The 24,231-nt window shown below is 41.8% G+C and overlaps 3 protein-coding genes and 1 non-coding gene across 7 annotated transcripts; 1 reads left to right on the top strand and 3 right to left on the bottom strand.

Moving 5' to 3' along the window:
• Positions 1-2,679: 2,679 nt before the first annotated feature.
• LOC116328747 (achaete-scute homolog 4) lies at positions 2,680-4,695 on the bottom strand. Its single transcript, XM_031750610.2, has 3 exons — positions 4,685-4,695; positions 3,551-3,630; positions 2,680-3,456 (listed from the first exon to the last, which is right to left on the bottom strand). Exon 3 carries the CDS (start codon positions 3,450-3,452, stop codon positions 2,913-2,915), a length of 540 nt encoding a protein of 179 aa, XP_031606470.1. The 5' UTR covers positions 3,453-3,456; positions 3,551-3,630; positions 4,685-4,695; the 3' UTR covers positions 2,680-2,912.
• Positions 4,696-4,951: 256 nt separating this feature from the next.
• prdm4 (PR domain containing 4) lies at positions 4,952-10,124 on the top strand. 4 transcript variants are annotated; one of them, XM_031750597.2, is made up of 12 exons: positions 4,952-5,033; positions 5,323-5,389; positions 5,596-5,711; positions 6,220-6,408; positions 6,503-7,273; positions 7,377-7,526; positions 7,635-7,753; positions 7,855-7,940; positions 8,028-8,155; positions 8,404-8,958; positions 9,042-9,210; positions 9,313-10,124. In XM_031750597.2, the coding sequence occupies exons 3-12, from the start codon at positions 5,597-5,599 to the stop codon at positions 9,668-9,670; spliced, it is 2,640 nt and encodes an 879-aa protein (XP_031606457.1). In that variant the 5' UTR covers positions 4,952-5,033; positions 5,323-5,389; position 5,596; the 3' UTR covers positions 9,671-10,124. The 4 variants fall into 4 exon arrangements, with proteins under 4 accessions (XP_031606457.1, XP_031606459.1, XP_031606458.1 ...); XM_031750599.2 differs by having other exon boundaries at positions 5,551-5,711; XM_031750598.2 differs by having other exon boundaries at positions 5,547-5,711.
• A 2,392-nt stretch (positions 10,125-12,516) lies between these two features.
• Positions 12,517-17,332, bottom strand: sapcd1 (suppressor APC domain containing 1). The gene is made up of 4 exons (XM_031750603.2): positions 16,971-17,332; positions 13,467-13,637; positions 12,874-13,029; positions 12,517-12,713 (listed from the first exon to the last, which is right to left on the bottom strand). Exons 1-4 carry the CDS (start codon positions 17,067-17,069, stop codon positions 12,624-12,626), a joined length of 516 nt encoding a protein of 171 aa, XP_031606463.1. The 5' UTR covers positions 17,070-17,332; the 3' UTR covers positions 12,517-12,623.
• A 3,251-nt stretch (positions 17,333-20,583) lies between these two features.
• trnal-cag lies at positions 20,584-20,666 on the bottom strand. Its single transcript has one exon. It is a non-coding gene; the product is annotated as a tRNA-Leu (tRNA).
• Between the last annotated feature and the right edge of the window lie 3,565 nt (positions 20,667-24,231).

Below are 24,231 nucleotides of genomic sequence, written 5' to 3'. Positions count from 1 at the left end.
GCCCTGTGTGGCAAGATGTTTAGAGGACAACAATGTTTGAGCAGTTGTTTTTGTTTTGTTTTTTTAGTCCCTCAGATTCAAAAAACTGATTGTATAGGAGGTAAGGATGTGGAACACAATTTCCAAAAATAAAACACAATCCACATGATTCCTCACAACCGTTTCCTCTTTATTATGGGTTAAATCTCACGCACACATAGGCAACAAATTTCACACTGAAATAGAGAGGTGGATCCAAGGAATTTGTGCAGGAATCCGATTAGAATCTGCCTGTGTACTTCAGGAAAGAAAACATCCATTATGGCAGAAGCTTTAGTAGCTTCAGTAGTAGCTTCATGTTTTCCATCTTTAGAGTGCCGCTGAACCATCAAGCGCAGAGTACCAGCACTTGGCTAATTATTGGGTCTAATTCACATACTGCACTACCAAACGCCTTTTGTTGAGGGTTTGTTATGCTTTAGTGGAAATCAATGCCATTCTCCCCTATCTGCACGGTTCAGTTGGCCTGCACTCTGCAGGGCTTTCCAAATCCCCTTTAACTGTATACAATATCACTAATGTTTACTTTTTGGGGGTAAATTTGTGGTTTTGGTATTACAGAAAATCAGAAAGGGGCTGTTTCCATGCAGGCCAGCGGAGGTTGGAAGCATAAACATGCAAATAGTAGAAGTAGAGACGAATGTTTCTAGAGTTTCCTCTTATGAAGCTGAGGGTTCCCTGAGAAATGCATTCCTCAAGATATTAGAGGGCAAAAACTTCCTGAGTACCATGAGATATTAAGTAGGTAGGTGGTCTTTGAAGAACATTTAGGTGCAAAAAAAGGAAAAAGAGAGAGATACTTTCTTCTGAATGCTTAAGGAGTGCTTGGAAAACTGCTTTAAAAGCACAGTTTTGCAAACTACCATTTCACACTGCCAAAAAAAATCAACTGTGCTAATCTACACTGCACAAACTGCTTGACAATGCTGAATATTTATTACAAAAAATAAAAGTTAAATGCCAGAAAAAAAAGCAAAAAAAAAAAGAGTACCTTGGTATTGTCCGCTCATACATAAAGCAGTAAGATAAAACACTCAGAATTCACAGCTTACAAATGACAAGGTAGATGTCATCATTGATTGCTGTTCATCTTCAGGCTTGGCTTAAGAAGGTTTTTGTCCACAGTGAACACTGAGCAGCAAATGGCCTTTAGCGCAAGATTCTCAGCAGTCAGAGTGGGAGAAAAAGGGCTTATCAGAAGGGCTACAGTTACAACAGAGAAGCAACAGCAAAGTAAAAATCCTCAATTTTCTGTCATGGCCAAAAGCGTTTTCATAGTTACAAATATATCAGAAGACTAACTGAATTCTTGAGCTGATATTAATGTGCGGCAAGTTCAAACGCAGTTAAATAACCACTGACAACTAAAGTGGTTAGTTGTTTTATGTTTTCAACTTATTGTTTTATATTAGTACTCAATTTTTATTTCTGGTTTTCTTGTGATTTTTATCTGTAAAAAGTGTTATATAAATACATTTATTTACTTAACTAGTTCAGTAGCAGATTTGAGATTGCATTTCTCCCATTTTTTTATGAATATATCAATAGCCGCTCGTTCTTGAAACAAGATGAGACAGAGCGTGTTGTTGTTACATAACAAACCAAAGAGAATAAAATCCACTCAATAGAAACCTTGTGTGTCAAAGCAGAATGATAGCATCACCTTATTCCAATAAGGTTTTCTGATTGCACAACCAAACTGCCCATGCGCGAGGCTCAGAAAAGTCCAAACAGCAGATTTTTTGAGTTGCTTAATCATTCAGTGCATGATTGTACATGCCACCTTAGACCTGTGCACGGGAAAGCCATTATTTTTTAACTTACATAATGGAAACCGTTTATTTGTATCTAAATCCAGCGCTTTAAAACTGAGGAAAACATTTCAAAGTAACCGGGGAGCAAAGAGACTGTCAACATGTGATGTGCACCCCGAGGTTCCACGATAAAAGGTGGAATAAGTTCCAGCTCCTCCGTGACATTGAATTAAATAAGCAGTTAAGATGGCAGAAGAATGGATAAAAATGGGACTCTGACACAGCAAAGTTGGACATAGGCCAGATACACACATGTTATTTGGGCTGGACCTGTTAAAATTCCCCTTTCCATCAGTGGAAAGACATTTAGCTAAACATTTAATCCCTGAGATGTATTAGTATAAGAAAAAGAAGTGTTGAATATGTTAAATTACAGAAAAAGCTCTGATAGCTATTACTGTACTGCGATTACAGTAGCTATTAAAAAAAACGCAAGCAAACTTAAATTTCTATAGTGGATAAACGGGAACCTTTGTCATTTTATCTGTTACATATCATTTGGGTGTAGTATGAATGGAAAAAGGGGAAGTCTTTATCCAAAGAAAAAGCTGTAAACATTATGAAAAGTTACAGTTAAAAGTTCAAAATCTATGCACTTGCTTATAATTTCCAAAGCGCTCATTGGGGTAGATTTGAGTCTTTGCCAGGCCAATTCTGGCCCCCTGGCCTTATGTATGACACCCTTGCTCTAAAGTCTCTCTAAAGAAGTGACTTGTAAACATTTCGCAAGGGGGTTATGTTTTAGTTAAAAGCAAGCTCACTAACCTTGTTGATACTTTTCAACCACAAAGAGCTTGTAACATGTGGCAAAAAAAAATAATTGAACGTTAATGATTTTTTTTTTTTTTTTTTAAACTCAATTTAATGATGACATAAATGAGCTGGGATAATTTTGTAACATGTACCTTTTCCGAAAGTGAAGAAAGACATTATTATTTCATTGACTGCATGATATAAAAATAATATGACTCAATAATAATTACAGCTCATCTTTACTGTCCCTTTTTCCTTTTTACACTTTGATCATACACAGCAGGTCTGAGTGACAGGCAGGGCTATTTAAACAACATCCCCGCTTTCGCTTAGGCTGGTTTGGGTTTCTCCATCGCTAGTGCACTCCGAGCTCTGCTGTAGCCGCTCGAGTTTGCGCGCCCCTCCGAGTGATACCTCCACCCCGGAGACGTTTACATCCAGCAGGCTCTGGAGGTGTTTGATATAGTCAATGGCCGCACGCAGCGTCTCCACTTTGCTGAGCCGTTTGTCGTCGAACTCGTGAGGCAGGTGCTCCCGGAGGCGCGCGTAACCCTCGTTTACGCAGCGCACCCGGTGTCGTTCCCGTTCGTTCCTTTTCCGGATAAACGCGGGCTCGAAAGAGTAATCGCACACACCGAGGGGTCCGTGAAAGGGGATGTAGGAGAATCGTCTGCAGGGTAATCTCTGTCCGTGCACGGGGTCAAAGTAGGCGTCCAGGTGGCAGGGCAGTCCGAGGCGAAGCGCGTCTTGACAGTGCGCTCCGCTGTTGTCCATGGAGATGCTGTGGAGAGCCAGCGGACGGACGAGTGAAATGTGCTCCATCATCCCCTGACTGTGGAAAGCCATTCTGCTGAAATAACAAGAAAAAATATATTTTATCATAAAGTCAGAGGGTATTACATTGATTCAAACCATCCAGCATCAAATGAATCGTTTCAACTCACCTCGTCAGAGCCTCCTTACAACAACCATCACTGGTGTGTGTGCGAGTTTCCTTCTGAATTTTGCTGATGAAACGTGTTATCTTTAAAAGAAAAAAGAAAGAAAAGAAAAGAAAACAACAAAGTCGGCTGCCCTCGATGTAGTCAGTGACAGCTTGTTTGTTGGGGGTTTTGAGGCTGCTGACATGGGTGGGTGTGATCCTGGGCGGAGATGAAGCCATGTAGCTTTTCTCATCAAGATAAAATTGTTTACACAACGTTTTCTTCCTTCCGCTAACAGTGTGAAGCAGTTCTCAGCAGGACAAAAAAAAAAAAAGATTGGAAAATTTTATTGGCTTATAACTAATTTTCATTGTAAGTTATTCAACAGTTGGCCTGATGGATGTTGGATAAAATATCCCAAAGTCATCTATCTTTGTTTTCTTTTTTCTTTTTCAATAATGATAATAGCTGACTTTTGCAAGTGACTATATGTGCCTGAAGTCCTAATCCAACAACAAAATATGAGTTGAAGGTAGCATTTGTATGTAAAACCATCATGAAACATCATAACATGAAGTTATTTGTCCCATATGATAGCATTCAATCTTTCAGTGGCAAGAAAATTGGAGGAAATAAGGCCAACAACGCCACCTGGGGAATTGGACTTGTGGAAACTAATTTAATAATTGTGAAACTTATCACCAACTGGCAGTAAAAGCACATACATTCCTCAATGTCACGGCAGAGGAGTGTAAGATTAACTTCAAGTTTATCTGACAAATCAGTAAATCAAGAACAAGACTGGAGCAGCAATAGAAGAAGAAAAATAAAAAAAACAAACCCCATAGAATTAGATAATTAAAATATTACCTTTTATAGTATTTTTTATTTAAAAGAAGAAGAATATGTCTGTTAGAATAGTAAAGAGTCTAAATAAGCTTTTACTAAATAGAAAAAAACCCAAGAACTTTTCTGTCATTTCATTGTCTACTATTTACCTACTTTAGTGTATGACTGTATGAGTGACTGTGCGTGTGTGTGTGTGTGGGGGGGCGTTCTTTATTAGCAGGAACAGCTGGAAATCTTATAAAAATACAATTAAAAGAACAAAACTTTATGCCCTCCACCATATCTCATATCTTCCCTCCAGCGTACCAGACTGGACTCTGCCGGGCCGATTCTGGCCCCCGGGCCCTATGTTTGACACCTCCGAACTACAGCCTCCTCTTTGCCGTGTTCCTACTCACCAACATCATTCCCTGGGCAGCTAAACAAGCACCAAGGGAAATAAAATAAAGCAAACAAGCGTTTCCTAGTTACATTTTTCACTAAGAAACACCGCACAGATTTATTAAAACATAAGCACAAGGATAAAGGTAAACTAGGAGGAGGTTATCCCTCTTACTGACCTGCGATCAGCCGACGAGCCTCCATCCTTGTACGTTACGGCGCATGCGCCGGGAGGCAGTACTGTCATGGCCCAGGTCATGGAGGTATTGTGTTGGTATGTTGTTGTTTTCATGGCTTTTCCTTTTAAAATCATCAACGTTTCAGCAGCGAAGCAACACTTACGGACGTGTCGAGTAACACGTGTAATACTGCCCAGCAGAAACAGCTCGAACAGAGCTAACAGTGCGGCCAGTCCGGAGATGTTGGGCTAACTAGCTAGCTAGTTGCAAAGCTTTTTTTTCCTTTTTCTTTTTTTTTATCTGATAACGTTACTTTAGTTTTAGCTTCTTTGTCAGTGTCATGCGCTTTAAATTTATTTCAAGCCTGCTCTCTTTAATTCGCAGGGACACACATGTAGGATCACCACTCAGATGTACACGGCTACTGCAGGACCTCAGTTGTTAAATTCAGGTAAGTTTGTGCCCTTTGTACTTAATCTCTGTGCACATTGTGTGCTTTCTGTTTATTACTAAACGCTTTCCTTCAGAAAAAAAGACGGTCGCCAGGTTGATACAATAACCTTTTCACCCCCTCACCCTCCCAAAATCTGCTTATTTGTGTATGTTAGCTAGCTTTCTGGCTAAACGCTCAGGCTGCCTCTGATGTTGACTCTCCAGGATGAATGACATGAACCTCAGTCCTGTGGGCATGGACCAGCTCAGCGTGCCCTCAGTGAGTGCCAGCCACCTGGGTCTGCCCACCTCCCCCACGCACAATCCCATTCCCACTCCAGGTATGGAAGACGCTGCCTTTGTCTGATGATAAATACTTTTACTTTAGTAATTAGCTAATAATAAGTTGGAATCTTTTATTATTACTGTGCCTTGTAGACATTTTCATGCTTTCATTTGGACTCTCTGTATCTGGACAAATGCGGACGTTCTTTCTGTGCCTCTCTCCAGCGTAAATGCATCCATCACGTGCTTGATCCCTGTTAATGAAGGTATCAAGCTTGAAAACACCCTGACAATCCTCACATATTTACAGAGATACAATATGGGTTGTGTAGAGGCCTGCTCAGACTCTTGGGGCATACATGAATGTGTCCAGATTTCTGTTGTCAGTGTTAACGCGGTTTCATGTCCTAATTAAACAGCTATTGATAGTTACTTTTCACTTTCTAGCTGGAGTATAAAATGTGTTTTTTTGCACATAGATCATATTTTTCGTTTGCATATTATTCTTTGTTCTTGTCTCAAGCTTCAGTGTGTATTTACCTGTTCTTTGGTTGGGGAGTTTAGGTATGCCAGTGGCCATCCCCAGTCTGGGTCCTTCCCTTGGTTCTCTCCCTTCAGCCTTATCTCTCATGCTCCCCATGGGTCCACTGAGTGACAGAGGGGTGATGTGCGGCCTGCCTGAAAGGAATTACTCCTTACCCCCTCCACCATACCCTCACCTGGAAAGCAGCTACTTCCGACACATACTGCCAGGTGGGTTGAGATTTCTCAGAACACTCGTCTACAGGCGAGGGCAATGTTTAATTTAAGTTGTATATCCCACACGGTCTCTGTCTTCGGTCTACAGGGATTCTGTCCTACCTGGCAGACCGTCCTCCACCTCAGTATATTCATCCCAGCAGCCTTAACATGGATGGGACCCTGTCTGTGCCCAGCAACAATTCTTCAGGTCTGGACCCCTACAGTGGCCCCGGAGGCCCGCTGGAGCAGGGCCTGGTGCCCATGGACTCCAGACAAGTTAGTGGTCAGGCAGACCTTCACCAGACAGGTGCTCATGAGCTGGACTCTACAGGGCTGGCCATGGAGTCACGTGTCAGCAGTCCCATGTCTCCTGAACGGATGGGGGAGGAATTGGCCTCAATGGATGGAGTCGGAGTAGTGCCGGTGCCTGACACCCAGCAGCAGCTCGGAGGGGGAAGGCAGCCCCAGCCTCATGAAGGCCTGACAGGGGTGGACTCTTCAGGTGGGGTGATGCCTCTGCATGGACCCCCTGTGCTCGAATTGCCAGTGGTAATGGAACAGGATCACATGGGGGGGCGAGTGGGCAACTCGGGGGGAGGGGGAGCAGGAGGACTCGGGGAGCAGCTCCACACGAACGGAGAGCTGAACTCAGGCGTAGTAAGTGTGGTACTCACCGGCTCCATGGCCAACCAGAACCAGCTGGAGCCTGTGTCTCTGCATGGACACTCTGGGATGGGGCTGGAGGCCGTTAACGTGTCCCCCATCACTGCTGAGGTTTCTCTGGGGCCGGAAAACAACCTGGTGCTGGTGAACTCGACGCTGCAGCTCGAGGATTCCTCCTCCAACAAGGAGAACATGGTCAACGCTTACAGCATCTGTGAGTTTCTAATTTTAAGTCTCTTATCCATGAAAAGATGGATGCAAGTAAAATCGATAGCTTATGGAGAAATCTTTAATGGTAATGTGCATTTTTGCTTTAGGGTGCACACTGTGTGAGTGCTCATATACCTCAGCCTGTCCTGAGCATGGCCCAGTCACTTTCATCCCAGATGCTCCCATCCAAAGCCGGGCTCGCCTCTCTCTCCCACGTCCACTGTGCCTGCGTATCTCTGTTGCAGACGAACCACTCGGTAAGAAAAGTAACTCCTTTAAATATGGTTTTGGTGATTATTAATGAGGACAGACCTTAGATGTTACTCTAAGCTCATGTTTAAATGTGCATGCGGTCGCACTCATAGGAGTTTTTGCACGGGACGTCATTCCACCAAGGACCTGTTTTGGACCAATGGTCGGCCAGCATTGTAGCAACGTGGACCTCTCTGATTGGCCGGAAAAGGAAACACCTCAAATATGGAAGGTTAATCTTGTGGCCCTTTGTTAGGAGTGCAGTTGCCATATTCAATACAAAACCACGATGAAAGCATGGGAACGCATGATAAACACGTTTTTCTGTCACAGATGTACCACAACAACGTGCTAGAGTTCTGCATCGTGACAACAGATGAGAACGAATGCAATTGGATGATGTTTGTCCGCAAAGCTAGGTGAATGCTCGTGTTTTTATATGCTATTGTTGCCTACATTACCCACAATGCAAATTAAAATTAACATGTTTTTGTTTGTGTGCCCAGGACACATGAAGAGCAGAATCTGGTGGCGTACCCTGCTAACGGTAAACTCTTCTTCTGCACAACCACTGAGATCCACCCGGACCAGGAGCTGCTCTTCTATTACAGCAGAGACTACTGCAGGCTGATGGGTGAGCGGACATGACTAAATATGTCTAACTCTCTGTATAAAGTTAAGGAAACCTCATTTAGTATGAGTGTGAGTAAACAGCTGAACCCATTGTCTAACCCTACACTGGTGCAGTGGGTCCTAGGTACCTCCTGGTACACAATAAACATGTGGTGAGAGTATGTAGGCAGTTCATGGAGGATGAAGGAATTGATGCCATCGATTGGCCCACACTCTCAACTCTCTAACTTTCTTTTCTTTGGTTCACAGGTGTTCCTCAGGTACCCGAGGGTCAGATCTGCCAGTGTGGCAAAGAGTGCTCCTCCTTCTCTGACCTTAAGTCTCATCTTGGCAGCCATAACAGTAACCACAGCCATACCCAGCCTCCACACAGCCACAGCCCATCACAGCAGGACCACAATCAACAACAACAACCACCATCTCAGCAGCAACAGCAACAGGAGCAGCAGCCACAGCAACACTCTCACCAAGAAGAGAAGCTGACAAATGAAACCTCTAGCTCCTCCTCTTCCCCGTGGCCCTGTCACAACCCTGCTGCAGGGCAGACAAACACTGACAACGGCGCCAGCAGCGGGGGCGGCAGTGATAGAAACTCTGATAACATTACCTCCCGGGCAAAAGGTCAGGGCCACGTTCGGGAGAAGAAATTCAAATGCAGCATGTGTACCCGGGCGTTCATTACATCCACTAAACTCAAGGTGCACTTCATGGGCCATGTGGGTATGAAACCTCACAAGTGCGAGTACTGTAGCAAAGCCTTCAGTGACCCCAGCAACCTCAGGATGCACCTGAAGATTCACACAGGTAGGTGCAGCGTAAATCGTGTAACTTCAGATGCTCAGCACACAAACTGATTAACGAAAGCACACATGTTTTTGCACTGACAGGTCAGAAGAACTACAGATGCACAGTCTGCGAGAAGTCGTTCACCCAGAAGTCCCACGTGGCGTCGCACATGCTCATCCACACCGGGGCGGAGAAGCTCAAGTGTGACCTCTGCGATCGAGCGTTCATCAGGAAACACGACCTGAAGCAGCACATGTTCTCTCACACACAGTGCGTCACTTCATTGCTTTAAAAGTCAACAGATATATTGTACTCTCAGAATCCAAAGTGTCTAATACTTGTTTTTAAATCTCTTTCATTTCTCAATGACAGCGAGCGGCGGATTCAGTGCCCAAAGTGCAACAAACACTTCCTCAAGACCAACCACCTGAAGAAGCACATGAACTCTCACGAGGGCCGCCGAGACTTTGTGTGCGAGAAGTGCAACAAAGCCTTCCTCACCAAATACCACCTCACGCGCCACCTCAAGATCTGCAAAGGGCCCAAAACAGAAAGGGGGTCCCGCAAGGAGCAGGACGCTGACGACGAAGATGAGGAAGAGGAGGAGGAGGAGGAAGAGGATGACGGCAGAAGAGGAAGAGAGAGACTGGTTGACTCGGCCAATAGCGAAGACTGCGGTTTAGATGTCGGTGGATATAACTCTGAAAAGTCCCTGTCACCCCCTCACTGACAACACTGTGCCTGTTGAGACGTTTTATTTATTTTATTTCACAAAACTATCGATGTTTACCTCTCGTTTTTGCCAAATATAACTTTCTGAAAATATAATAACATATTTGGCCATCAGTACAATTAAACTGCAACATTTTTGTCTAGTTTCCCACAAGAGCTGCTAAAATAATCTGAGATCTGACTGTATTTCTGTAACACTTTTCTCTCTTCTCATGACTCAGGCCTGTGTAATTACTGGTTTTCGGGTTTGATATAAGCTATCATTTATTCATAATTTTTCCCTTAATCTTAATTCTTCAGCTCACTCAGTAATGTGGCTGATAAGCCTTTTTTGCTACACAGTAATATGGTGGGCATTTATGGTGTATTATCCCACACTGAGTGTTAAAGTAATGTCGCAGCTCCATACTGTGTAATGCATATTATAATAAACGAACAGCTGTGTTATAGAGCAGACTGATATTTTTTTTATGTGATGTCATCTCATTAAGTTGCAAAGAAAATTTGGCAACTTTTTTTCAAAATCCTGCAAATCTGATAACTCAAGGACATCACCTAGGACTTTCAAATTCACACCATTCGCGCTTTACCAAGAGAGTGAAGGGTAGCACTGCTGACGTCAGCATTTTTTAGTACTGTTAACAAATTGTAGAGCATGTTTTTGTGACGTATGAAGTCGAGCATGCCAGCCAGGAAGTAATGGCTCAATTACACTTGAGTAAAACTAGGAGTAAAAATAATGAGAACCATCAGTGCTGCCCCTCAGCCTCCTGCTAAATGCACCAGGAAATGATAAATTCATTTGAAAGTCTTCTTGAGGATTTCCCTCTTGAGTTATCAGATTTGCAAGATTTTTAGAAAAACGTTACCTTAAGGTCCAGGTCAGCGAGATTTTAACACCTCTGAGATTTTTAGGTGATGCACCTATGGTATAGATTTGAAAATCCCTAATTGCATTGTTCTCAAGTTACCTTGTTCAAGAAGTTGGGTGTCCATGCTACCTGTCTGCCCACCTGCCAACAATACCTCATCAGCCTTCCACAGTGGAGGGGTAAAAGTGAGTCTTGTGACTAGGAAAATCATAGTGTTTGCACTGATTTTTTTTTTTTTTTTTTTTTTTTTGAATTCTGTAACCGACCACTTTAGATTGTAAGGCAATTGCACAGGTTGCCTGGTGGGAGGCAACATGTCTCCAAACTAAGAAAAGAAACTTGGGGTTAGTATCTTGCCCAAGGATATTTGGCATGCGGACTGGAGCAGCCAGGGATTGAACCAGCAGCCTTCCAATTTGTAGATGTACTTCCTGAGCTACAGCCATGCCTACTTATTGTGAATTCTAGTAAATGCAGACAGCAATAGATTTATTTTTTTAAAATTACAGCTAATCGCAATATTTCCATAAACAGAATGGATTTAATTGCCAGTTTGATTTCATTGAATGCAAGCTGAGTGAAACCAGACTGACTGCTCTGAAGAGAACTCACTGTGACCTGGTTCCCATCTTTGAAGCAACCACTTCAAAATACCACCTTAAACCATTGTCCCCTCACGTATTACTTGGGCGTGACTTGACCAATTAACCAATACCTACCTATTATATATCAGCTGATCTATCTATGAAGTTTTGACTGGTTAATTTGAATTTTTTTCTGTTTCCTGTCTTGTATTTAAACAATTTTCTACAATGTTTTACTATGACCCTGATGAAGGCCAAAAGCTGAAACGCGTTGGTCAATTATTAAAGTTGTTCATCTTCCCTCAAGTGTTGCTGGAGTTCCTGCGTTGTGAATTCCCTCAGGTATTTCTCACAGTCCAGGTCCTGAGGTGGCAAAGCAGCCCAAAACCATGATGCCATTTGTCTTTTGTGAATTGATGATCATTCTTTTGTTCACTTTTCCACCAATGTGAATCTCTGTACTTCTTAATAAGTGATCAGTTACTGGTTGTAGCAGATGGCTGCCCCTCTCTGAGCCTGGTTCGGTTTGAGGTTTCATCCTGTTAAAAGTAAATTTTTCTTCCCACTGTCGCCAACTGCCAACTCGTTCGATGTTGTGTGATTGTTGGGGTTGTATTGCTAAAAATATAAATATAAAACACCTTGAGGCAACTAGTTTTGTGACTCAGTGCACTGCTATATAAATTACATCGAAATGAACGTAACTAAAACTGAGACCTGGGCTAGTCTCTCAAATTTGTAAGCCTTTATTATAATGAGATTACTTTGCTTCAAGTGTCTTTTGGAGAAGTCCTAAACACAGAGGCTCACTTATTGGGCTTACTCAGTGCATTCAGTAAAGGAAAAAAATACATTTGCTCATGTGGTATCAGTTTAGTCATGTTGTGTCCATTTCAGACAGTATCTCCAAACATGGAAACATTTCATTTCATAAAGAATCAATGCAGTGATCCAGGTCTATCTATTATTCAACTGTATGTCTACATACAACTGAATATATTCACAGAGTCTCTTACAGTTAGAGTGTGAGTTATTCACGTGCCAAGCTAGCACATTTACAGAAACTAGAAGGTGTTACGGTTCAAATGAAGCCTCGTGCATCTTTTTCTGAACTTGTAGTTGTTATTTAATATGCTTTTACATTTTAATTAGACCAATAGTGCAGGAACAAGTTCGTGGAAATGCTTGGATGTTGACATAACCCTAAATGTGTCATCAGCAGCAGAGAGCATAAAGAGGTCAACGTTAAATGATAGTCATGAGGAATTAACAAATAAAGTCTGTCGCTGAGTCACTGCAGCACATTCAGCACGTCAGTCAAGTTATTCAAAAACCTTCCAGTCAGGCTGGTTCACTGTACTACACACAAAGCAAAGAAAAAAATAATGTATCATTTACTATCATTTATTAATTTAAATACATATTTACATGCAAATAACTGTATGACATCCAGTTAAATGTAAGTTTGGGGTGTAATACACATGTCAGCTTATAGTCAGCAGTTCTTCAGTGCATGGAGTTGATTGAGGAGAGCGTGTTTTTCCTGTTCTAACAAGGATATTTGACAGTTCTTATTCTTCACCTCCTGTTAAACAGGAAAAATGACAATGTTACACAAAGGGACAAATCATAAGAACGCTGATGCAAAACTTATTCATGTAACTATATTAAAAGCTGTTAAAGAAGATGTTTCAATATTTAATTAAAATTTATTTCTCCCACCTCCCTGAGGGTTGTTTCTTTACCTGAGTCAGTACTGAGTTGTGCCACCGGAGGTCACTGTCTGCCACTGCTTCAAGCAGAGAGGGGTTGCTGCTGGTCATGGCGTTGGGCTCACTCATCACAGAGCCCAGCGAACCGTTCACCCGCTGGATACGAGACCTGAGGAGGCAGGAGCGAGCCTGAGGACAGGCACACAGAACTGTTAGTGGGCTTAGAAACACCCGAATGGATGCCAAGCATAAGTCTCATCTTCATGATTGGTGAGGAATGCTCTCACTAACAGATGAAAATGAAATAGATGCCTAAAATGATGTCATTACAGGAAATGTTTGTCGTTTAGGAATGAGGCTGAACTCTTGCACATATTTTCAGATATTGACCACTAAACTTGGACGCTGTGCATGCTAAAATTTATGGTAAGGCGTGATGCAACTTCCATCCTTCATCCTCGACAATAAGGCAGCCAGTTGTGATTCATGTTGCTTTTATACCACCATACGAAGTGTTACAATTACAAGCCTTTTCGAAGTCAGAAGGAAGTTAAGACTGTAATCATCCATCGTTATTAAACATGACAGCCTCATGTCAGTAAAATCAAAGAGGCCCTTCTCTGTACCTCTGCTCCATCCTCATTTCTGGAGACAAACCCACTTCTGCTCTCGATGCTATCCTGCCAAGCCCTGTTCTCCTCCAGCCGCTGGAGATACCAGAGCCGAGCCTTCTCCAGAATCTCCAGACCAGACCACAGAGCGTCCTTCTCCTTCTCCAGATCCTTCAACCGTTTAATCTGAAACACAAAGAAGCCAAATGAAATGGAAAACTTTGGATTTGTGCTGAGTTATATGATAGAACCAGTTTTGGTATGTCCCTGTGTACTAGGCTAACATGTTTGACCTTCAGTCTCATGTATAGAAGCATGTAAACCAGAGGCCCTGATGCACTGTGTACCAGGCAACACTGAGCAGCAGGTGGCCTTTAGCTCTTTTGTCTATGCTCAGCAGGGTTACAGGCTCTTTAAATAGGCTGAAACAAAGTGTTTCAACACAGTGTTAAAAACCCCCAGAGAAACATGACATGTGGCGGTGGAGATTCATGACTTCAGAACATTAGAGTCACTGTAATCTCAACGACAGTGAGGCAGAAAAGAATAACATTAGAAACTCATGTGGTTTAAGTAGATGAACTGACTCTATTCTCTATTTTAAAGTTAACAGTCTAAATTTATTCTGGGTCGGCTGCTGATCGTTAGTAGATTTACTGCTAACAGAAAACTGGTTTAGCTGAGCCTCCAACAGGAAGCTGTGAAGATCGAGCTTGACATGTGGGAATGTGTCACTGGGATGACTGTAGAGTCACGCTACCCCGAATACAGCAAAGATAGAAATGACTGAACGCAACATGACTCAACACACGCACTTTATACATACAACGTGCATCACATTTACGTGAAAATTCAACTTCTCTGAAAAACACACAGTGAGTGAGTTTGCTGTTCAAATGGAAAACAAATTTTAAAAGCTAGAAGTATTAATGAGACATGCTCTTAATCTGAATATTGCTACCATAACCTCTTAATCTATGGCTGTCAACCTTATGTTATCAATTTGCCACATATGATTCAGTTATGATAGTTAACCAAAAATGTACATTATGAAAACATTCAACTCTCTGAGAGCCTTGAGAAAAATGAGATCAGGTTTAATATTATCTACAAGTTTGTCACATTGAGTCGGCTTACTGTTATCACAAACAAAGACTACATTTAAAAAAAGAAAAAAGAAATGAGAAAGCATATACAGTCCTGCTGTTTTCATAATTTGCAAAACCAACCACTGGGCTGGTTATCTGTTAGTGAGAAAACATGCACATGCACATTTGCTCTATAGTTTTCTCTGTTTCCTCAGTTTCCCTACCACAAGAGAACAACTGCAACATATCATGGCACTTCCACAGACAGTATCAGGGATTAAAGTAATCACCATGACGTCCTCCAATGGTTTTGGACTCAGCTGCCATATATGGAAGAAAGGGTGGAGCCCTAATTTATCAAGCTAACTCTAGCTAGCTTGGTCAGAAAGCTGCATTCACAAACTGTTTGGGTGCAGGAATATATTAATTGAGCCAATTAATGCTGAGACTAACAAGCCAATTATACAGGCAGGTGAGTTATTAAAAAGAGAAAACCATCCACACAGGCCCAAACCCTATTTTGTACCAGACAGTAAATATGCTTTTTAATCTCTAAATTTCAACCTTTCAATATATGAGTCTCTGAAGATTAACTTCATTTTGGTGCCAGCCTCAAGTGGCAGCTACAGGAAGTGCAGTTTTTGCCACTTTTTCAGCTCTGGAGTTTGCCCCTTGGTAGCACCTACTAAACTTCTCTCTCATGGATAAAAATATAATTGAAGCACTGTTTAAAATATAGTTCTTGTTCTTCACTTTCTTTTAAATTATCGGTTGAATGGTGACTGATATCACTGCACAGATATCAGGCTGATCTTATTTTTGATGCCTGGTGTGATTTTCTGATGGTTGTAGTGTGTTGCAGGGTACACCATCAAGACTATAGCTGTAATAACTAACTACAAACTATTTCAATAGTCAATCGTTTTGTTAATTAGGTCATTTGACATGGGTTGCAGGAGTTTGTTACTTATTATTTGGCTCATAAGTGTAAACCTTTTTTTCTTAAATGTTAATAATGCAATAATAGGATAGTTTAGAAATGCTGTCTTCACATATTTTATTCAGCAGAGCAGCTCCAACATTTATCTCAGCACTGTTTGCAGCACATGCAGCGGAGTAGCATCGCAACTGAACAGAGGGTGGTGCATCATCATTATATGAATCCAAAATATGTCTTTTCAATTAACAAAGCCGTTCCCCAATGGTGTGTTGAGACACACTTGTGTGCTTTGAAGCAAGTCTAGCTGTGTGCTGGAATTCAATAACAGTCAAGCCTTAATGAATTGTTAATTCACTGTTTCAGTACTGCAAGCAGTGATTGCCTGAGGCAAATCATACAAAAAAAACAACCCTTTTGCACAGATGCCAAAAGTTGGATGTTATTACAGCATGACACACGAAAAACCTGACTGACAGTGAGAGTAGAGACCCCTGAGCCTGAGCCTGGCAAGTAACTTGGGTAATACTGCGCCAAGCAATCTAAGGAGGCACTTAGAAACCACAAAATCCTCTTTTGCAAAACTCCAGCTTTAAAATTGCTGAATTTTAAGTGCTGAATCTGAATCAGTGGCAGAAATAGTTTGATTGATTGTGTCAGGGTGTTGTGCAGGACTATAGACGCATGGTATATACCAGTTGAGTTTAACACAAAACAGAATAAACATAATAAAACCTCAGACAGCAGCAAAAAATTTGCAGATATCATGTTAAGCATACTATTAAAATTGCCTTTGTCTCACACTGCAATCAAAGAATGAACTGAGGATATCTCGTGTGACACTGAATTAGCTTTATGCAGACACGAAGACTTAAAAATGTAAAATTTGCTTCTCCTTTAGAGTGCATTGGAAGTTTTTCACCTCTTTAAATTTGCCTAAAAGGTTTAAAAACGTTTTTGTCTGTTAGACTACACTTGTTTTTGCATTGTTCGCTGTCTGTTCAAAGATTAATGAAAAGAATTGTTTAACAATCTCAGTCCTGATCAACAGATAAGATTTCTGACATTTATGTCCCTGCACTTTAGTTGTTTGTGTTTCTTGGCACTCGTTCCTTGTAGCCTGTAGCTTGTAGCTTGTACCGGTTCAGCTTACTAGTGAAATATGCTGCCATTTAGCCTAGATAAACTTGTCTCTTTATAAGAATACTATAAAATAAAAAAATAGCATACTCGCTTGTCCAAAATGAGTCAAAGTAAACACAGAAATGATGGATGTTACATTCCAGAGAAATGGGAAAAGTCAGGTTATTGCAGCTGGGCCAAATGTATCAAACTAGTGACACTTCCCCGGAGACAGAAGAGGCCATAAACACATCAAAAGCATGTTTAGTATACAACAGTCTGATCATTCATAAAACTGCTGAAAAAAACAGGGAGACAAAACAGATGATGTAAGTACAGACACACACACACAAATACCATCTCTATCCTCACCCATAGGTAGAAGCGAAGTGCGTCCACGCTGCACAGGCTGGTCTTGAGCGGGATGATAACCACAGTGTAGGAGCCAGAGCTGGAGGGACGATAGGCCATGGAGAGCTGATCAGTCACTGACAGCTACTACTACCCCATACAGCTGGGTTGACCGCAAACAACAAACCATAGCTTGCCACTGGCTGACTCAGAATAATACTGCGGGGAGAGAATGAGTGTGCATGAGTGAGAGAGAGAGAGAGAGAGAGAAAAGGCAGGACTGGAAAAAAAAAGCAGCACGATACACAGGCACGGCAGCATGGTGCCCCCGGGGCGAGGTGATGAAAAATTCCACATGTCACTGACTGGTTGATCGACAACCAGTGACAAAGAGAGGGAGAACTGGGTTGGAGAGGCGGTGAGACTGGCACTGCGGGACCGAATATGAGAGAAAAGACAACAAAAGGTGAAAAAGCACCCAGCAGGAAGTATGAAAATGAAGCTGCGGATGGGAGATTTGAGGGGAGGATACAGGTGTGGTTACACACTTATCAGCTCCTGATGTGTTTCCATCAGTGTCATCACAGCAGGGGGAGGAGAGCTTGTTTATCCTAAATTTACAGTAGAAGGCCAGAGGAGGAAAACAAGGCTGTGTTTCACAAACACTCTGAATTTTCCAAGAAGAAACGCAGAAGTCGTCCCTCATCTCAAGGAAAATCATGCTAATCTGCAGCTAGGTCCAAAGGGAGGGCATAAAATCACTTTCTTGTTAGTTTCAGGTGCGCTTTCTGTCCCAACATGTTGCCTGGAATGTGACATAACCTGAGGATGAGAGATCAAGCACAGAGGTGTGGAGCACTGAATGGAGCTGCTAAACAAACTTGACTATGGCGAGTATAGTTTGGAGTTTGAGAGCAAGTACAGGAGATAGAGACTTCAGTAGGCTCAGTTTATTGACACTAACATCATTACTGTTCAGTTAGTCGATGGCAACACAGAAAATCAGCAACACATGTTATTCATTAGGGCCTCAGGCTAAAGTGGCTGTTATGGATCCAACAGCAGCCCTGTTGGAGAGATTTTAGTGCAACTTGTGAGGGAAAAATATATCTATAGAAAATAAAATCCCCTACTGTGCCCCCTCAGACTGGTTCTACGATTAACCTCTACAACAATGTGTTAAATATCTGTTATACTAACGTTTTGCATCAGGCACAAAACTACCATCAATGAACGGACAAAACCAAACTTTGGAAGTACCCCTCCTGTTTTGTGTGAGGCTGTTTTGTGTTCAAAAGAGAGGTCATTCATTAGCTTGTGCAGCTACGCTATGGACAAAAGTGCTCCCTTTTAAAGTGGACATGAAACACTACATGCGTAAAGGCTAATTTACATCATGGATCCCTCTCAAAAACTCTCAAAAACTGACACAGATGTAACACTGTCTGTGAAGCTGGATTTAAGAAATAAGAGATAAAAGTGGGAATTTTAAGAACATATTTAGCACCATCTTCATGCTTGCTGCTGATAGACTTACATTAGTTTATGTTGGCTAAGTAGAAACAGAACCAATAACACTAGACTAAACCTACAAATCTGTTTCACTTTTGTGCTGCCCCCTGGCTGCTGCAGTGAGTTTTATGTTAGTTAAATTAATTGGATTTTGTTAAATGGCAAAATCCAGCTGTCAGCTGTAATGTTTGGGATTGTGAAGCACCTTATAAATGAGACTGTGTGGAGGAGAGCTGAGTGCAGAGTATAGTGCGCTAGGCTGACTCAGAGCTCCACATCTCCTCTAGCATTAACAGGAACATAAATAACTGTGCATTATTCCATCAAATCAGTGCTGACTTCCTTTCTTTTGAAATGACCAGATTTTTACTGCATTGCATCTTGGCTGATGATGGGCACTAGTCAGATGGGATGACGTGACATGACAGTGAAAGTTAAAAGCTCTGTAAGTGAGGATGTTTCTTCCAGGTGCGGTGGTGCATGCCTGTAATTCAAGGTAGCAGAAGGCTGGAGGATCGTTTGAGCTCAGAGCCTCTGAGATACAGTGGGCTATGCTGGTCGGGTGTCCGCACTAAGTTCGATATTGATATGGTGCTCCTGGGGGAGCCCGAGACGACCAGGTCGTCTAAAGAGGCGTGCACTGCCCCAGGTTGGACACGGAGCAGTTCAAATCCCCTTCTCGCTCAGTAGTGGGGTTGAGCTTTGGATAAATCCTGCGTTGTAGCCTGAGCAACACAGTGAGACCCAGTCTTTTTACACTACTTACTCCATTATTACACCTGTCTCTGTATCACACAGCAGCCTCATCAACCCGGTTGTCCAGCTCTTCGTGTTGAGCACCACCTCCACCTGCAATTACATCCTCCACCCTAAATACTCCTGCTGGCCGTTCCAATCAGGTCATGCTATTTCCCACCCTGCTGTAAATCTGTAATGTCTATTAAAGAACGGAGGAAATCTTTCCCCAGGGACAAGTTAGACTAAATGCTAACTCCTAGTGATGTCATGGTTAGCGCTTTGGATTCTGAGTCCAGGGACCAGAGTTCTAAAGTTAGTGAGCTCTGAGTTTGTGAGTCAAGTGTCATTTATCTCTCTGCTGTTTGCTGTAAGATGAACGTGTCCTCCTGTTAACCACCACAGGTATTATCAATTCTTTAACCTCTGTAACAACAGCATGATCCGCACATTTTAGATGGCATAGGCAGCTGTCCTGAATTTTTAACTTCACGAAACCCTGACTACAGATGTGTCAGGGTGGCCGAGTGGTCTAAGGCGCTGCGTTCAGGTCGCAGTCTCCCCTGGAGGCGTGGGTTCTTCTGACAGCAAGTACCTTGTATGACACTGTTTAAGTAAAGATGCTGGTGTTGTGTCAGGTTTAACTCCACTTTGGGAGGGGTTTGTAGTAATTGACACTATGCTACAGTTGCTGTACAACAAAGTGAATCATAAATTTTGTGTCACTAGTATATTCACTGAAGTCATATAGTCACTGTGCTAACTATTTATTAAAGGCACTATCACATACTGGAAGAATCACTTTCTTTTACACAAATCTGCAAATTTGAAATCACTGGAGCAACTTTATTGTTATTTGAGCATTATTGGGAAAATCAGGGCTGACCTTCTTTTTTTTATTTACATGATCGGCTTTTTACCATTAAAATGCAAGTTAACCACTAAAGCTAATATGATTCATTTTGTTTTCCAGCCAACGGCACAATCCTATGATTTCATTCCAGCTAATTTTCTAATGGCATTATTTTGGCAGACTCGCATGGTGTAATGGTTAGCTCTTTGGACTTTGAATTCACTTCAAAACACATTGGGATCTGCTTTTATGAGATCAAAGTTCTAAGCACCAACCATAATATCATATCTGTAACAGCGGCATGTATTGAGGGCTTAAGATGAAACAGGAAGCTCTGTGGAATTATCAATATCACCAAAAGGTGCTGTGGAAGACGCAGACGGCTGAGCGGGCTCACTTCTGTGATCAGGTGTTTTCAATGCGGGAAACCGACTTGTTCAGATGAACAGGGTGCAACTGTTCTTAGTGTTACTCTAACAAAATGCATTTGAGATCTGAATTTCTCATAACACAGGCCAGTGGTCAGAAACTTGCTGTCAGAAGTGGGATTTGAACCTACGCCTCCATAGGAGACTGCAACCTGAACGCAGCGCCTTAGACCGCTCGGCCATCCTGACACAGTAGCCCATGAGGTTTGGCAAAATGACAAATTCCAGACAGCTGCCTATGTCATATTATGCTGTTGTTACCGAGGTTACAGAGTTGATAATACCTGTGCTGGTTAATGGGAGGACAGGTTCATCTTACTCTAGAAGACCTGACAAAGTCACACCTTTCACAAAGTCACACAATTCAGACAGACATTTGTAAAAAACTGAGAAAAACCTCAGAAGTTAGCCTCCGGTTTACAGTTTTCTTCAGTCTTTGTGGTCTGCCTCATGAATGTAAAATTGCTTGTGTAGCCAAACAGAATTCCTGCAGTTTGATTTCCATCAGTGTCCTGAGTTTGTTATTGTTTATGTGATTATTACAAATTCTTGAATGTTTTATTGTTTATCTGACAGTGCATAAACAAAATGATCACACACACACACACACACACACACACACACACACACACACACACACACACACACACACACACACACACACACACACACACACACACACACACACACACACACACACACACACACACACACACACACACACACACACACACAGGTCCTTCTGCTAATTAAGGAAATCTCATATCAGTCGTTATTTGCCATTTTGCCATTACTTCCATTATTGATGGACACTACTCTGATGTGATGACATTAATAGTTAAAAGCTCTGTGAGTGAGGCTGCTTCTTGCCAGGTGTGGTGGTGCGTGCCTGTAATACAAGCTACCAGGAGACTGAAGCTAGAGGATAGTTTGAGCTCAAGACCTCTGATGCTAATCAAACAATATCAAATTATTATTAGAATTGTAAGGTCTCACAATCTCTGATAAATGAGGACCAAAATTTGCAAAAAAACCCAAAAAAACCCCAGAACACAACAAACCATAAAACCTATTTTAGGCTGTTACTGTAGGCTGCTGGGAGCCTATCACTTTCAGTACATACTGTGCTTTGATTATTCAGTGGGCGCGGTTAAGCCTGTTTTTCCTGACAACACACATGTTGATGGACCTCCCTGTCAGTACAGTGCCCACCCATTGGTCCCACCCACTACATTATCACAGCACTGTACAGTAAATAGTACCACAGAGTATCATGACCTGGGTCATAACAGATAACACATTAATCTGAGCCATGCCAGCTTAAATGCACTTAAAGTAGGAATTTGGGTCAAATGCAAAGTAATGCACTGGTATTTAATTTTAGCAATACAGTAGAATTGTTCAACTTGTCATATACAATATATATACTCACCTGAGACTTCATACCCCTTCAATTGCTCATTAGTGCAATCACATGACAGCAACTCAATTTATTACATGACTTGAACAAACAGAATGGAGATGAGAGGTCACTTAAGTGAGTATTTCAGAAAATGGAAAATACGTTTTTGGTGTCAGAGGTCACAGGAAAACTGCCAGACTGCTTCAAGCTGACAGGAAAAAAGTAACTCAAATAACCATTCCTTACAACAGGTTATGTAGAAGTGCATCTCTGCATCTGTGTGTGGTTTACAGCAATAGAAGAGCATACTCCTGTCAGGTTAAAAACAGAAAACTGGGACAAAATTGGACAAAAGAAAATTGGAAAAATGCTATCTAATATTCTCCATTCCTTTTCTCTTTGTCCCCACCGCCTACTTAAAGTGTGATAAAGGTTATGAACAGTAGAGGGAGCTATAAGTCCAAACTGCCTGCTGAAGAGTACAAACTGTTAAAAGCTGACATTTTGTATTATACGCTCATAAGACTGTGCCGCAGTAGCTTCAACAAAACACCAGATGGAGCAACACAATTAAGTGCCAATTGAGAGACTTCCTCAAAAGTATGTCAGCTATTTTCAACCTTTCTTCACCCCCATTTTTTTAATGGGGATGTTTTCTTTCACGAGGAACAACATGTTCAAACTATAGCTATGAAAAACTGACTGAACCACTTTTCTTCTCCTAAACGATGCAAATTCAGACAGAAAAGAGGACCAGACAGGGACCCAGAAAAGCAATTTCAAAATATTTATATATAAATATTACATTTATTTATATTCCTTTATATAGAAAAGTAACATTACAGAGGGAGGATTGTGTGTTCCATCATAAGACCTGTGAGTCTTGCCAAAATGAAGCCTAAAGCTTCATGAGCTCATGATATCCTGAGCAACAGATGGCCTGTTTTCTTGTACACAGCAAATATGGTCATAAGTAAGACAACATACGATCACGAAGGTTTCCACCGTGGGCTCCCCTGAGGAGGAAATTCACCACATTTATCACATAAACGGTGCAAATTTATTCACACAAGCTCCAATATGTGCATACATGTTAGTAGGTTATTCATATTTAGTCTGAAGTTTCTAGCACACACAGACAATTTTATACCCAAACACACAAACACAACAGTAACTCACTTCCTCTTAAAGTGAGTCTTTTTAGTCACTACTACTACTTTGTGGCTGAGAGTGGGCCCCTGGCTGCTTCCTGTCTTGCTCTCTCACATACACACTTTCTCACACACATATTTGCTCCCTCGCTGTCACTCCTGTTTTTCATGAATACTTATAGAACTGTTTTCAACAAAAAAAGAAGAAGAAGCAGCTGACATGGACTAAATGGACAGGCCACAGCCCCTCTTTATAGCGATGTGAAACAGTCATGAAGAGTCACTGTCAAGCAGAATGGAGACATTATTCCCTGCCAAGGAAGCTGGACGCTCCCTTCGCCTCTGCAGCCCAATATCCAGTGCGGGCCACTCTGGGCTCACTGTTCCAGATCATAGTTTTGTGGAATCTTAAACATATTTTCCCTCCAACCCCCCTCAACACACACACACTTAAAACCAGTGATGAAAAAAACGACATGTCTTTGCAGTCTCTCAAGGGAGCTCATTACAGACTGGCTCCTCCTTGTCCTAAGAACCAAATCTAAGCAATGGATAGGAATGGAACAAACAAGTGGTTTGAGATGAAACTCAATCCTGAATATGATGTGTTCATGCCAAAAATAATATTGCGAGATGAGTTGCAGGAAGTGTGCTTATACATGTACAATATATTGGCTGTAATCTGACCTATTAAGGCCTCATGGATTTAGTTTAGCTATGGGATAGCACGCCTACGACAGGCACTTTTTCTCAGACATCGAGCTTCTTTTTTATTAGAGACTAGATAGTGTCATTACCTTTACTCTTGGAACTAAGTAGATCCAACATTGTTCAGGCCCACGAAACTTTAAATGAAAGTCAAGAATTAAAGCTGTCAAAGACACCAAATGTGTCAAACTACACTTTTTTTAACAGCATATCTCAAATGCTGTTGCTCAATCGATGTACTTTACACCACAAGCCTCATTCCCCCCGATTCACACACACACATACACACACTGTAATTGGCGCCTGAATTGTGCACATACAGTACTTTCTTTATCATAAACACACATCGAGGGCAGTTTATTTTAAGGAGGGTGTTTGAGGCCTTAGGGACTTTTCTGTGTCAGAACTTCATGTAGAAAAAGATGCTTTATGGATATTTAGATCATCACATCACACTGTTTGTTCAGTTTGTTTGCAATATTATCTGGAGTTT

Source organism: Oreochromis aureus, linkage group 17 (assembly GCF_013358895.1).
Source record: "Oreochromis aureus strain Israel breed Guangdong linkage group 17, ZZ_aureus, whole genome shotgun sequence".
Lineage (NCBI taxonomy): Eukaryota > Metazoa > Chordata > Actinopteri > Cichliformes > Cichlidae > Oreochromis > Oreochromis aureus.
This window is presented reverse-complemented; position numbering and strand designations above follow the sequence as displayed.